The 13,882-nt window shown below is 47.0% G+C and overlaps 1 protein-coding gene across 4 annotated transcripts in view; it reads left to right on the plus strand.

Annotated features, from left to right (window-relative positions):
* trappc14 (trafficking protein particle complex subunit 14) overlaps positions 1 to 13,882 on the plus strand; it is a 61,805-nt gene that overhangs the window by 33,156 nt on the left and 14,767 nt on the right. For 2 of the 4 annotated variants that reach the window (XM_072258413.1, XM_072258414.1), the window contains 2 exons: positions 4,430 to 4,516; positions 6,435 to 6,555. In XM_072258413.1, the coding sequence (XP_072114514.1) occupies positions 4,430 to 4,516; positions 6,435 to 6,555 (208 nt within the window). The remainder of the gene's footprint in view (positions 1 to 4,429; positions 4,517 to 6,434; positions 6,556 to 13,882) is intronic. The other 2 variants (XM_072258415.1, XM_072258417.1) reach the window with 1 other exon arrangement.

Here is a 13,882-nt window from a genome sequence, read left to right on the forward strand (position 1 = left end):
TCCGCTTTTTATTGACGTATGCCCTAGAAACCATCCCATGTGGATACATCACAGGTATGGCAACTGTTCTGCATGCAACCTCAAAAAAACTGCAGAGAGTCGTGGACACAACACATCACAAAAATCATATAAAGTCAAGATTATTGCCATTCTATATACATGTATACTGTTAAATGAAACGTCATTTCTCCAAACCAGGGTGTAAAGCATAGTAGTACACATAACACACAAAACCTTAGTAAAGTTAGGATAAGATCTACAAATTAACTACACATAAATAAAGTGCATAAATTAAATAATGTCAGGTACAGAACAGATTAACTGGTCACACTTTGAATGTGACAGCAGGGAGTTCAGAAGCCCAATGGCCTGAGAGAAGAAGCTGTTTCCCATCCTGACTGTTCTCGTTTTTATACATTGGAGTCTCCTGCCTGATGGTAGGAAGTCAAAGAGGATGCTGGAATGGCCCCTTGATAAAGGCCCTGCTCCTGATAAATGTCTTCAATGGATGGTTGGGGAGCCCCCTATGATCCTCTTGGCCTTTGTAGGGGCTTCGAGCCTGATGTTCGGCTGCTCCCATACCAGATGGAGATGCAGCTAGCTGGTGTTCCTGGAAAACACAGTTAAGATTTGGTTGGGGGGTGGGGGAAGGATCCCTTGCTTGCCTCAATCTCCTTAGGAAGCCTGCTGTGCTGCCTTGTTCTGGGAGACGATGTGAAGGAGCCAATCAGCCTCCCTTCCATGGACTATACTTCTCATTACCTCAGCAAAGCAGCCAGTGTAGTCAAGGATCCCAGGTATTTTGTCTTCTCCGCTTGCCCATTAGGCAGAAAATGTAAAAGTCTGAAAGCACGCAACACCAGACTCAAGGACAGCTTCTGACCTGTGGATGTAAAACTATTAAATAATCTTTTTCTATGATGAGGTGGAATCTTGACCTCATGACCTACCTCATTATAATTTTACACCACATTGTTTGCACTGCACTTTATCTGTAGCTGTGACTCTTTATTCTTCATTCCGTTATTGTTTTACCTTGTTCCACGTCAATGCTCTGTGTAAAGATCTGATCTGTATGAACAGTATGCAAAACAAGCTTTTCCTTGCATCTCGGCACATTTGACAATAATAAACCAATTCCAAGCCACCTCTGCAGCCTTTTACGATCTTGTGCATTGGAGCCTCCATACCATGTGGTTAGGCGACCAGTCACAATGCTCTCAAAGTGTATATCAGTATACAGCCCTGAGACTGGTCTTCTCCACAGACAGTCACAAACAAAGAGGAGTCATGGAACCAATCCGTTCAAAGAAAAACATCAACCCCCCCCCCCCACGTGCAAAAAAATTGCACAGACAGCAACAAAAGAAATCAGAAAACACAAAATATTAAGCACAAAGGGCATTTCAGCTCAGTGTTCATTATCTCCAGACCGTCTGGTTCAAAAAATTGTTCAATGGTAGTAATAAAAAAACAAAACTAGAAATAGAACAGATCATTAAAACTAAATTAGAGTCCAAATCTGCAATCCGTGTCGAGTGAACCTTGCTCCGGCAGTATCGATGAAGAGAGCAATCACTTGAACACAAGGACCTTCCCTCAGGAGCCATGATACATCTAGAAATTTGCTAGAGTATTTGGTGACATACCAATTCTCCTCAAACTCCTAATGAAGTAGAGCCACTGGCATACCTTCTTCATTATTGCATCAGTGTGCTGGGCCCAGGTTATATCTTTAGAGATATTGAAGCTGCTCACCCTTTCAACTGCTGACCCCTTGATGTGGACTGGTGTCTTTTCTCCCTCCAACTTTCAAATCCCTTACTCACTCTTCCTTCAGTCAGTCCTGACGAAGGGTCTTGGCCTGAAACGTCGACTGCACCTCTTCCTACAGATGCTGCCTGGCCTGCTGCGTTCACCAGCAACTTTTATGTGTGTTGCTTGAATTTCCAGCATCTGCAGAATTCCTGTGTCTTTTCTCCTGGCTTCCTCTTCCTAGAATCTACAATTAATTCCTTGGTTTTGCTGACATTGAGTTTGAGGTTGTTGTTACGAAACCACTCAGCCAGTCAATCCAGTTCACTTTTGTACGCCTCCTCGTCGCTATCTGTGATTAAACCAACAGCAGTGGTATCATCCACAAATTTATAGATGCCATTTGATATACAGTATAGTATAACTTGTATACTAAGCCCTTGGTTCCGGTCTGGATGTTGCCAAGCTGTGATGTCTGTCAATGTCAGTTGTTTTTTTTTAGGTTCATAGGGATGGTTTTGGGGACAGTGCTGCAGTTAGGGGATCAAGCTGAAGTTGAGGGACAGGCATGAGGGAGTTAGAGATTAGGGGCAGTGAATGAAGAGTCGGGCAGGAGTTGGTGGTCAGGCTCCAGATCGGAGTGCTCAGTGTTCGAAGATCAGCGGTCCGGGAGGTCGGGTCGGCAGGTGCTGAGGAGACCAGCGATTTACATACAGGAGTCACGAAGGCCGGTGACCTCCACCTCCCCCACCCCCCAAGCTCATCGGAGTCAGAGCACCATGTGAGTTCAGGCCCGCAGTTTAAACCTCTGATCAGCAAGTCCTGGGATTGATACCGACAGGTTGACGAAGTCCAAAGGAATAAAACAAAGTTCAGAGGTCACCAAGTCCAAAGGTAGCAGTCCAGAGATTGAAGCCCCTAGGTCACCTCATTCAGAGGTCAGAGGCCTGATTTCTGACCCCAGGGCCAAGGGTAGGAAAGGGGTTTGTTACACTGTTGTTGGTTTGTTTTGTTACTGCTTGTGTTGTTCTGCTGAACGTTGGGGCATGCTATGTTGGTGCTGGAATGTGTGGCAACACCAGCGGGTCTCCCCCAGTGACTGTGTGTATAGTTACGGCTAGCGACGTATTTCACTGTATGTTTAGATGTATATTCATTCATTCGTTGTGTGTTGTGTTGTGTGACGTAGGCGATCATGGTCTTTCCATGACCATGATAGTTCTCGGTAAATGACAGTTCCCAGACCAGTGCACTCTCTGCACACCACGGACAGTTCTGAGAAGTGACCTCACATATGTAATGAACAGAAGTTAATGAAATATTGAAAAACACTGCATAAAGCAAAAACCTATGATCTCGATCACATATGGAAGGAATAGGTTTAAAATACATTTATTGTCCAAGTTTGTTTGCATTATACAACCTTCAGATTAATCTCTATACAGAAAGCCACAAAACAAAGAAATCCAAAAGAACCTATGTATTAAAAAAAATCTTCAAACACCCAATGTGCAGAGAGAGAGAGAAAACAAATTGTGTAAACAATAAAAGTAAGTAAATAACATTCAGAACAAAAGTGAGTCCATACACATGCAGCAGGCCACAGCCTCAGTTCAGTGCACAGCCAAGTAAGCATCGCGGAGCAGCAAGCAGAACCAGCCTGACCCTCGCCTCTTGTCCCGACACCTGCCTTTTCAATCCATCTGGCCCAGCGCTCAAATCATCTGAACATTGGTCGTCCTTGCAAAGGACCCAAACCCTGCATCAATATGTTCTGGATCTGGAACCAGCCAATACACTTCAGCTCGTACCTGATCTTTCCATGTTGGCTTGGCACTTAGATCGCTCAAACCTCAGTCTAGGATTAGGTGGACAGACTCGAATCTGCCTCTCCTCCGCTTCACTCGGCCCGAATATGCCTCGACCTCGCACCCGCAGGCTTCAACCTTGACTCAGCTTCACCTTCACTCACCTCTCCATTGTTTACGGTGATGGTTTACCCTAAATTTTTACCAGTAAAAGTGTTATTAATAAAGTATTTAGTGTATTCTTTGTTTTGTTTGCTGCCAGTAAGTAGTCGCTGGGCTTCACCAGCACCATCTTAAACCGAAAATTTAAGGTCATGAAACAAGCAGAAGTCTGTCATGACAAATGGAAAAGTGAAAGTAATTGTGAATACTGATTGCAGAAATTTAAGAAAAGTCACAGCACTATTTTTTTTTAAGATTTGTGGTGATAAAATGTCTGCTGACCATGAAGCAGCAGAGAAATCCTTTGACCAGTTTACCAAGATTGCCGCTGATGAAAATCTAATCAGCTGAACGTTTCTGATGGATGAAAGTACACATTATTGTCTCGTGAACACAGTTATAAAACTACTATATAAAGCTTCCTCAGGGTATATGTAATGTAAATGGATTTTGTGTTTAGACTTGGGTTCCATCCCAAGATATCTCATTATATAGATTCAAACATTCCAAAACTCCAAAATTGGAAACACTTTTCGGATAAGGGATAAAGAGCAGTTGTGGGGTACGAGGAAACAATGCTATGGGGGGTGGGGGGTGGGGTGGTTGATGGGATTACTTCCCTGGGAGCTGAATAGCCTCCTGTGTTAAGTGTACTTTGGGGTTCTGTGTAATGTCTTCAGCCTCTCTTTCTACCCTCTCCGCAGTGAGTACACTATTAACAGTACTACCACCTCCTACAGTCAAGTGTCAGCAGCTCAACGTGTCGGGCAAACAGCTGACTGTGGTCAAAGGTAAGAGGGCAACTCTGCCACAGCTTGACACGGTGGTGTGGGGCGCGCTCTTATTCCAACCTCTCCCCTACCCCCACCCTCCCCTTCTTGTGTCCCTGCTGATCGCCTATTAAAGGCTAAAGGATTTAAATGCGCTGTGTTTTTAAGCAGCTGGTTGTCACGAGAACTGAGCCACTGCCAAGTGCTCGATCGGTCAATCCTCCATTCCCTGATACGCGTGCTGCCCCACAAAAAATGCGAACTACTGGTGACTGTTCTGCCAAAAATAAGAAAAACTCTGATCGATCTGTGCTCTTAAGACCCCTTGGTCTTGACGGTGTATGTAGAGCATAAAACAGCACAGGAAGACCCCTTCAGACCATACCACTGTGCTGAACTGATTAAGCTAATAATACCTAATGAAATAATTCCTTCTCCCTGTACTTGGTCCGTATCCTTTCATTCTCCGCATATTCACATGTCTAAGAGCTTCTTGAACATCTCTGTTGTATCTAACTCCACCACCTGTCAGCCCATTCTAGGCAGCCCCCAATCTCTAATTAAAACAAAAACCTACCCTGCGCATCTCTATTAAACATTTAGCCCTCCCAGTCAATAAAATCACAGCCGATCTTTTACTTCAGTACCTCTTTTCCATACTAATCCCCAATCCCTTCATTCCCTTTGTATCCAGGAATCTGTTGATCTTAGACCATAAGACATACAAGCAGAATTAGGCCCAGCAAGTCTGCCCCACCATTATTTTGACCAAGTCTCCAGGACCCTATTGAGTTAAGAGTTTCAAAGATGCATCACTGTCCTGGTGAAGAACTTTGTCCTGTCTGAATGGTGGAGTTATGTCGTGACTGTGATCACTTGTGTAATGACCAATTCACTTTAAAAGACTTAATTATGGAAAAGACAAGCAATCAGTCGTGCTGCTCTTCTTCCCCGCACTGGAGACCTACAAAGATATGGGTAATAGTTACACCAAAGTTTAAGGATTTAACTTGTCTTCAATTGTTTCACCCACACTTCAGTCAGTTTTTTTGTTATAGAGTCATACAACACAGAAACAGACCATTTGGCCATGCAGACCATTTTGCCATGCCAGCCAAGATTCCCATCTACATCTGCATTTGGACCATGTCTCTCCAAACCTTTCTTATCCGTCTACCTGTCCAATGTTAATGTACCTGGCCCAGCCACTTACTCTGGTTACTCGGTCCATATACTGATCACCTTGTGGGTGGAAAAGTTGCCCGTCAGTTTCTTATGAAATCTCTCCCTCCCCACTGTAATCTGGTGCCCTCAAGTTCTTGATTTCCTCAACCTTGGGAAAAAGACTATTCATTCACCCTATCTATAGGGTAATTTTTTTACACCCCTGATAAGATCACCTCTCAATTCTCCTACGCTCCAAAGAAAAAAGTCCCAACCTGCTCAACCTCTCCTTATAACTGAGTCGCTCAAGTCCTCGTAAAGCTCCTGTGCACTCTTTCCAACGGAGCGGCACCTTCCCATTAGCAGGGCGACCAACACCGAACACATTGTTCCCAGTATAGCCTCGCCAAATCTTGTTACCCACCTTGCCCTCACTAGGCTTGAATGCTGGCTCTCCCGTTCCAACCCCTGCATTCATCTTTGCATGTGTGCACTTACTGTTTCACGACGCTTGCTTGAATACCACACTGACCCTGAGCTGCTCCTTACCTCCACAAACCTTGTGCTGTTGGCTTGTACCTGTCCCACCTCTTTCTTTCTACCGCTTTATATTTGACCAGTCCTAACTCAGTGTCAAATTTTGCAGGTGCTGCAGATTCATATTGAATGCACTGTTTAATACAATGATTATTAATCGGAATGCAAGATTTTAAGTGCTTTGGCTGTTGACACAGTGACGATTGTTGAAATGGCTGCTCTTTCTCCACCCTGATAGTGCTAAACACCTCCTCTCAAGAGGTGATCTCCATCCAGGATGTGCGGATCCTGCCAAACTTTAACGCCAGTTACTTGCCCATGATGCCCGACGGTTCCGTCTTGCTTGTAGACAATGTCTGGTGAGAGCTGCCTCTTAACGTCTTATCGAGCTGTATGACGGGTTCTGCAAAAGACGCGGCGCTCCCGGTCATCCCTGGGGGCTGGCTTGGCCCTTCCTGCTGCCCCTTTCAGCCCGGTACCCTGCCTCCAGTGTGCACTGAAGAGATTGGTTACCCCCTGGGGCCACTGGGGATTGATTCCCCTGGTACCTTGATGGGGGAGGGAGTGTGAGGGAGGGAGAGGGTTCTTATTAAGGGGTGTGAGAGGAGGAGCATTGGTTTGCAGAATGGGCTCAGGATCGTTAGGTAGGCAGTAACGAGTGTTTCATAGAAAGATGAGCTTTATTTGGAACCCCACCACCCAGGACATGCCCCCTCATTACTACCATCAGGGAGGAGGTACAGGAGCCTGAAGACACACACTTGGTGTTTTAGAAAGAGCTTCTTTTCCTGCGCCATCATTTGTCTACCCTGTCCGTGCCGTGAACACTACCTCACTATTTCGCTCTCTGTTTGCACTATTTATTTACTGTTTATCAGTATTTTGTCACGTAATTTTGGCATGTTTTAAATATTGCACTGTGCTGCTGCCTCAAAATAAATTTCATCACATACAGTCTTAGGCGCACACCCACACAGACACTCTCCAGGGGGCCAAAGGCTCACAGTATTTGTCAATGTGGAGTGGAGAACGAGTTTATAAATCTAACGGGAGCAAAAGATGCTGGGAGTGGTGATGGTGGAGCTCCGCAGGAGGGGTGTGGCAGGTGGCAGAGAGGAGTGCCATGGGCTGGTGGTGGTGAGGGTGCAGACACACCCAGCCCTGAGACACCAGGCAAAGTAATTCGATTCCAAACAATTGGTTTATTGATCATTACAGAATGTCTCTCTGGTGCTTCCCGCTCCCTCCCCTCTCCCTTCCCCTTTTCCCAACCATGATTCCCCTCTCCCTGACCCCTTCCCACTCTCGGTCCACAATAGAGATCCAGATCAGAATCAGGTTTATCATCACTCACAAATGTCATGAAAATTGTTTTTTTGCAGTAACAGTATGGTGCAATACATAAAATTTCTACAGTACTGTGTAAAAGTCTTGGATATGCCAGCTGTACATACTGCATGTGCCAAAGACCTTTGTGCAGTATAGTATGCCAATGATAATAAACCTGATTCTGAAGACAACAAAACATATAAGGAAATGTGTCAGTTTACATCAGCAACCAACAGGGTCTGAGTATGTGCAGGGGCAACCTGCAAGAGTCAGCATGCTTGCGTGGCCAACACAGCAGGCCCACAGCACAGTAACCCTCACCCATATCTGCCTTTGAAACTTGGAGGAAAGACAGTCACCCAGAGAAAACTCGTGCGGTCACGGGGCCAGTGGTCCAAACTCCTCACAGACAGTGATGGGAATTGAAATCGTCACAGGTACCATAAAGCGTTGTGCTAACCACTACGCTGTTCGTTCAGGGTTGTTACTAGCTAACGGATGCAGGAGGATTGGTGTTTGAGGAGGATTGTTGCTTGGCTGAGAGGAGGGAGTGGTTTGCAATGTGGGCCTCAGAGGATTGTCACTTGGGGCACAGGGCAGAAGAGAGAGGTTGGAATACTGTACCAAGTGTAGTAGAGGAAGATTGGTGGGTGAGGGAATGGAGGCTGGAGTGTGAAGTTGAGGGAGGCATGGGTGGGCGACAAGTAGGGCAACAGTTAGCATAACACTGTCACAGCACCAGAGATCCGGGTTCAGTTCCGCCGCTGACTCTGCAAGGGATTTGTGCGTTCTCTGTGGGATCGTGCGGGATTCCCCCGAGCACTCGGGTTTCCTCCCTCATTACGGGTTAGGGTTGGTAAGTTGTGGGCATGTTACCGCGATGCCACAAGTGTGGTAATGCTTATGGGCTGCCCCTCGCTCATCCTCAGACCCTGAAGGTTATTATTGCAAAAACACATTTCACTATGTGCACGTGACAGAAAGCTAATCTTTACTTCCTGGTCACCAATGGAATCAGCTTTGGTCCTCAGTGTAAGAGAGGTGGGGTCCCTACATTGTCCAAGCAGTGATTCAAACTTGTCTTCTTTATTCACTGGAGAACGTTATCAGAAAGTATTTGACACCAAGTCACACATTATTTAAAATTCAGGAGGTTTCACAGAATGTCTAAAGTGGATGAAAGAATTCTGTGCAGGGGATTCCAGTTTGGGAAAAGCCCATCCTTGCCTTATCCATGGCCCTCTGCCCCCTCTGGGTTTGCATCATATAGCACTTATTCCTGTTCCTCCTCCCTCCAGGGACCTGAACAGTCCTTCCAGGTGAGGCAAGGTTTCACAATTGCCCCCTCTGGCCTCGTGCTGCATTCGGTGCTCCCGATGTGGCCTTTTCTACATTAGCAAGACCAAGCACTGGCTGCACGATCATCTGTAGATGACCAATGCAAACTTGCCTCCAGCCAGCTGTGGCCATACTGGACTCCCAGATGCAGATAATTTCAAATCCCCTTTCCATTCTCACACTGACCTGTCCATCGTCAGCTGTCTCCACCGCTAGATTGAAATCCAGCGCAAACTGGAGGAGCAACACATGGACTATCCACCTGGTTAGTCTAAAATGGCATGAGTATTCAGATCCCCCCCACCCACTCCCCTCTCCCCTCTGGCCCTTTCATGTTTGTCTTCTCCCTCTCTCACGCACACACCCCTAGTACCCCTTCACCCATTTTTGTATCCCACCTCCTCCTGGTTCCCTCCACCCACATCACACACACAGAACCACCCTCCTGTTGGTTCCGACTGCCACGCATCTCTCTCCTGAGGTTTGCCAATCTCAACTCCGTTACTTATCAGGGTTCAACACTGATAGTATTTTATCTCCCTCCAGAAGATGTCTCCAACTGTCATACTCCCCTCCCCACACCTTGCTCTGTTTTCCCTTTTACCTCTTCTCTGTCTCTCTCTCTCTCCCTCCCTCTCCCTCTCCCGCCACCCCTACCTGACACTATTTGTGGATTTTCTCAATGGGCACCCCCCCCCCCCCGCCAGTCAATCCATCACCTCAGAATTTTTTCTCACCACCCGCCTTCCTTTATACTGGCCATCTCCTCTCTCGGATCTCCATACAGGTGAAGGGCCTTGATGTGATACACCAACCGTTCACTTTGCCACCACAGATGCTGCCTGACCCGCTGAGTTCCTCCAGCCTTTTGGTGTGTTGCTTTTCATTTACTCGTGAGATGGTTTAGTCACTGCCTAAGTCAGCATTTACCACCCATCCTGTCCCCGAGGTGAATGGACAGGTCATGTTGAGGCAACCATGTGGCTATCTGGCCTTGAATATTTGGTCTACTGGCCTGTGTTTGGATGTTTGCTGTGTTTCCCTTAAACTTCCTTCACAGTCCCATCAACTCTCCCCCCCCCCACCCCGCCCTGAGAATCTACCCTCACCCACTCAAAGGGACAGTTTAACCCAGCAATCCCACACATTGTTGGAACTGGAGTATGCAGGGGAAGCCCACGTGGTCAGAGAGGAACGTTCAGTCTCCATCACGCAGGCAGCCGCGTGCACCCACCCCCTTCAGTCCTTGATGAAGGATCTTGGCCTGAAACACCAACTAATCATCTCCTCTCCGTAGATACTGTCTAACTTGAGTTCCTCCAGCATTTTGTGTCTGTTGGTCCTGGTGAATCTCTTCCATACTCCCTGCTGTACTATGGCAGCTTGAACTGTACTTGATACTCAAGTGCTGCCCAACCAATCTATATAACCTGCTTGGTATTTTATGTATTAATCTCACCTGCTGCACCATATTCACCTCGGGACATCTGAGTTTGAAGTTCAATTCCAGCACCGTCTGTAAGAAGTTTGTACTTTTACCCCCCATGAGTGTGTGGGTTTCCTCCGGGTGCCCTGGTTTCCTCCCACAGTCCAAGAATGTACTGGTTGGTAGTTTCATTGGTCATTGCCAGTTATCCTGATATTAAATGAAGGGTTGCTGGCCGGCACGCCTTGTTGGGCCAAAAGGATCTTTTCCATGCTGGCTAGGCCGTATCTGGAGTATTGCATACATTTCTGGTTGCTCTGGAGGAAGGATGTTGAGACTTTGGAGAGGGTGCAGAAGAGGTTTACCAGGATGCTGCCTGGTTTAGAGGGCATGTGCTATCACGAGAGGCTGGATAAACTTGGGTTGTTTTCTCTGGAGTGCAGAGGCTGAGTGGAGATCTGATAGAGCTGTACAAGATTATGAGAGGTATGGATAGAGTGGACAGGGAGCATCTGTTTCCCGGGGTTGAAATGTCTAATAACCAGAGGGCATACATTGAAGGTGAAAGGGGGTAGGTTCAAGGGGGATGTGGGGGGCAAGTTTATACTCAGAGTGGTGGAATGCCTGGAAAGTGCTGCCTGATATGGTGGTAGAGGCTTTTATGAAGCATTTGGATAGGTACATGGATGTAAGGAAGGTGGAGGGATATGGACATGGTGTAGGGAGGAGGGATTAATATTTGTTTTTTTTTAGCTGGTTCAGCACAACATTGTGGGCCAAATAGCTGCACACTTCTATGTTCTTTGTATCTCTAAATAAATGTATAAAATGACTAACCCTGACCAACTTTCATAGCGGTTTTATTTACTTAACTTCATCAGCTACTGCGGTAGGACTTAACCAGTGTCTTGACACGAATTGTCCATCCTTCTAAATTCCCTCAGCTTAGTCCTCATTTCCAATTTTGTATATTCATTCACTGAGATACAGTCTGGAGTAGGCCCTTCCAGTGGGAATTGAACCGGGGTTGCCTGTATTAGAAAGCGTCGTGCTAACCACGACACTACTGTACCACCCAGTTCTAATTGAGGACTCCCAGTGTTTAACTTGAAAGATGATCAGATCTGCCGGGTTATATTCCTTCTGCTCTCCCATCTTCTTGCTCTGTCTTCTGCCCCATTCCTTTCCAGTCCCGATGAGGAGGTCTCAGCCTGAAACGTCGACTGTTTATTTCCACTCCGTTGATGCTGCCTGACCTGCTGGGTTCCTCAAGCACTTTGAGTGTTGCTCAAGATTTCCAGCACCTGCAGAATCTCTTGTGTACAGATCTGCCCTTCAGTTCCAATCCCTGCTTTCCCAAGATTGACCAGTGCGGGTGAGCCATCCGTGCTCCTTCGAGTCTGACTCCTTGTAACTCCCCCAATCCCTATCACCCTACCTGTGCCTTCAGCAGCGGGGATCCCCTCTCCTCAAGGTGCTCTTGAAGGGATGACTTCTGGACAAAATGGGCAAAGTAAATTCCTCGATTTTTATCCTTTGCCCTCGCAGGTTACAGGAGAAGTGCTCTGCCCTCAGAGGGTGATGTGGTAAGCGGAGCAACTTTCTCACACCTCCACTAAATCAAAGTTCAGTCCCAACCTCTTGCTCTGTGTGTGTGTGAGTGTATGTGTGTGTTTATGTGAAGTGTGCACCTTCCTCCAGTGACGATGTGGGCTTCGCCTGGCACTCCCCTTTCCTCTGACATCTTGACGTTCAGGGTCAACAGGGTAACTGGCCGCTGTAAATTGTCCTCTCCAGTGTATGGCTACGGGGTCAAATGTGGGAAGGGGGAGTTGATGGGGATAAAGTCAGATGGCCCAGTGGTGTAGTGGTTAGCACAGCGCTTTACAGTACAGGCAACCCGAGTTCAATTCCCTTCACTGCCCGTAAGGATTTTGTACATTCTCGCCATGACTGCATGGGTTTTTTCCGGGTGCTCCGGTTTCCTCCTACAGTCTAAAGATGTTCCAGTTGGTAGGATATTGGTTGTTGTAAGTTGATTAGGCTAGGGTTAAATTGGATTGCTGGGTGACGTGGCTCGAAGGGTTAGAAGGGACTATTCCGCTCTGTATCTCAATGTATGAATTGATAGATGGAGTGAGTGACCTCTGGTGTATAGGTGAGGGGTAGAATGTGGGATGGGGGAGTCAATGGGAATAAAATGTAAAGGGTGGTTGATGGCCAGCACATATGTGATGGGCAGAAGGTCCTGTTTCTGTGCTCTGGCTCTAATTGAATATGATAACCATATAACAATTACAGCACGGAAACAGGCCATCTCGGCCCTTCTAGTCCGTACTGAACTCTTACTCTCACCCAGTCCCACCGACCTGCACTCAGCCATAACCCTCCATTCCAACAAAGAATTCCTTTGATACAACAAAGGAATAAGCCTTTCGACCCACAATGTCTGCACCAAACACAGGTCCCAAATTAAACCAAATCTCTTGTGCCAGCACATGATAAATATCCCTCCATTCCCTGTACATTCATCTGCCTGTCTAGCAGCCTCTTAACCACACTATCAGATCTGTCTCCACCACCAGTCCTGGCAGCCTGTTGCAGCCCAAACTCCTGCACCGCTCATCTCTCCTTTCAACTTTCCTCCTCTCACCTTAAATGCATCCCCCTTCTAGTGCTTGACACTTTTACCCTCTCTATACCTCTCCTGATTTTATGAACTCTACCAAGTCTCCTGGATGGCAGGTGGAGATGTGTCTCTACTAAAGGAGGTTTAAGACGCTCTTTCCCTCCACTATCCTGCAGGTCACCCTTGGGCAAGCTGTAGCACCTGCTTAGCCCTCCCCCTCCCCCCCCCCCCCCCCCATCAGGGTCACGTGAATCCATGGGAGCAGGTGGTGGATGGTCGTACGAGCAGCCGGTGCAGATCACACTGACATGTCATCACTGACACCAGGCAGACAATCTCTGAAGAGTATTCATAATGGCTGGGGTCATCCATCTTGTAAAGCCACTGCCCAGAGGAAGTCAATGGCAAACCACTTCTTGGAAAAAATTTGCCAAGAACAATCATGGTCATGGAAAGATAAGAGTAGAAACAACAGGTGGAAGACCTGATAGCCACATCATATGACACGTCACACAATGATGATAATAATAACCAGGTCTCCTCTCAGCCTCTGTCTGACCCCTCCATTCCCTGCATATTCAGGCGTCTAATACACAAACTTGCCACCTTGCACATTTCCTTTAAACTTTTCCCCTCTTGCCTTAAACCCATGCCCTCAAATGTTTAGCATTTCCACCCTGGGAGAGAAAGGCTCCTGACTGTATACCTCTGGTCAGGGTCGACCACGGATATTGCATGCTAGCTGTCGAGAAGAAACAAGCCAGGGCAGTACGATGCGGAGAGCAAGCTGTTGCTGAAGTAGCAGGCTCCCCCTCTCCACACATCCGATGAACGGCAGACACTGATACAGTTTGGCTCCAGCAGCATCGCGGGAGTGGCCAGTCGGCAATGAAGTCAACCTAGGACTGCCCTGGGGACTCCAACTCCGGATTTTTTCCTCGGGCTTTACTCCCGAAGCCTTCTT

Source organism: Mobula birostris, chromosome 5 (assembly GCF_030028105.1).
Source record: "Mobula birostris isolate sMobBir1 chromosome 5, sMobBir1.hap1, whole genome shotgun sequence".
Taxonomy (NCBI): domain Eukaryota; kingdom Metazoa; phylum Chordata; class Chondrichthyes; order Myliobatiformes; family Myliobatidae; genus Mobula; species Mobula birostris.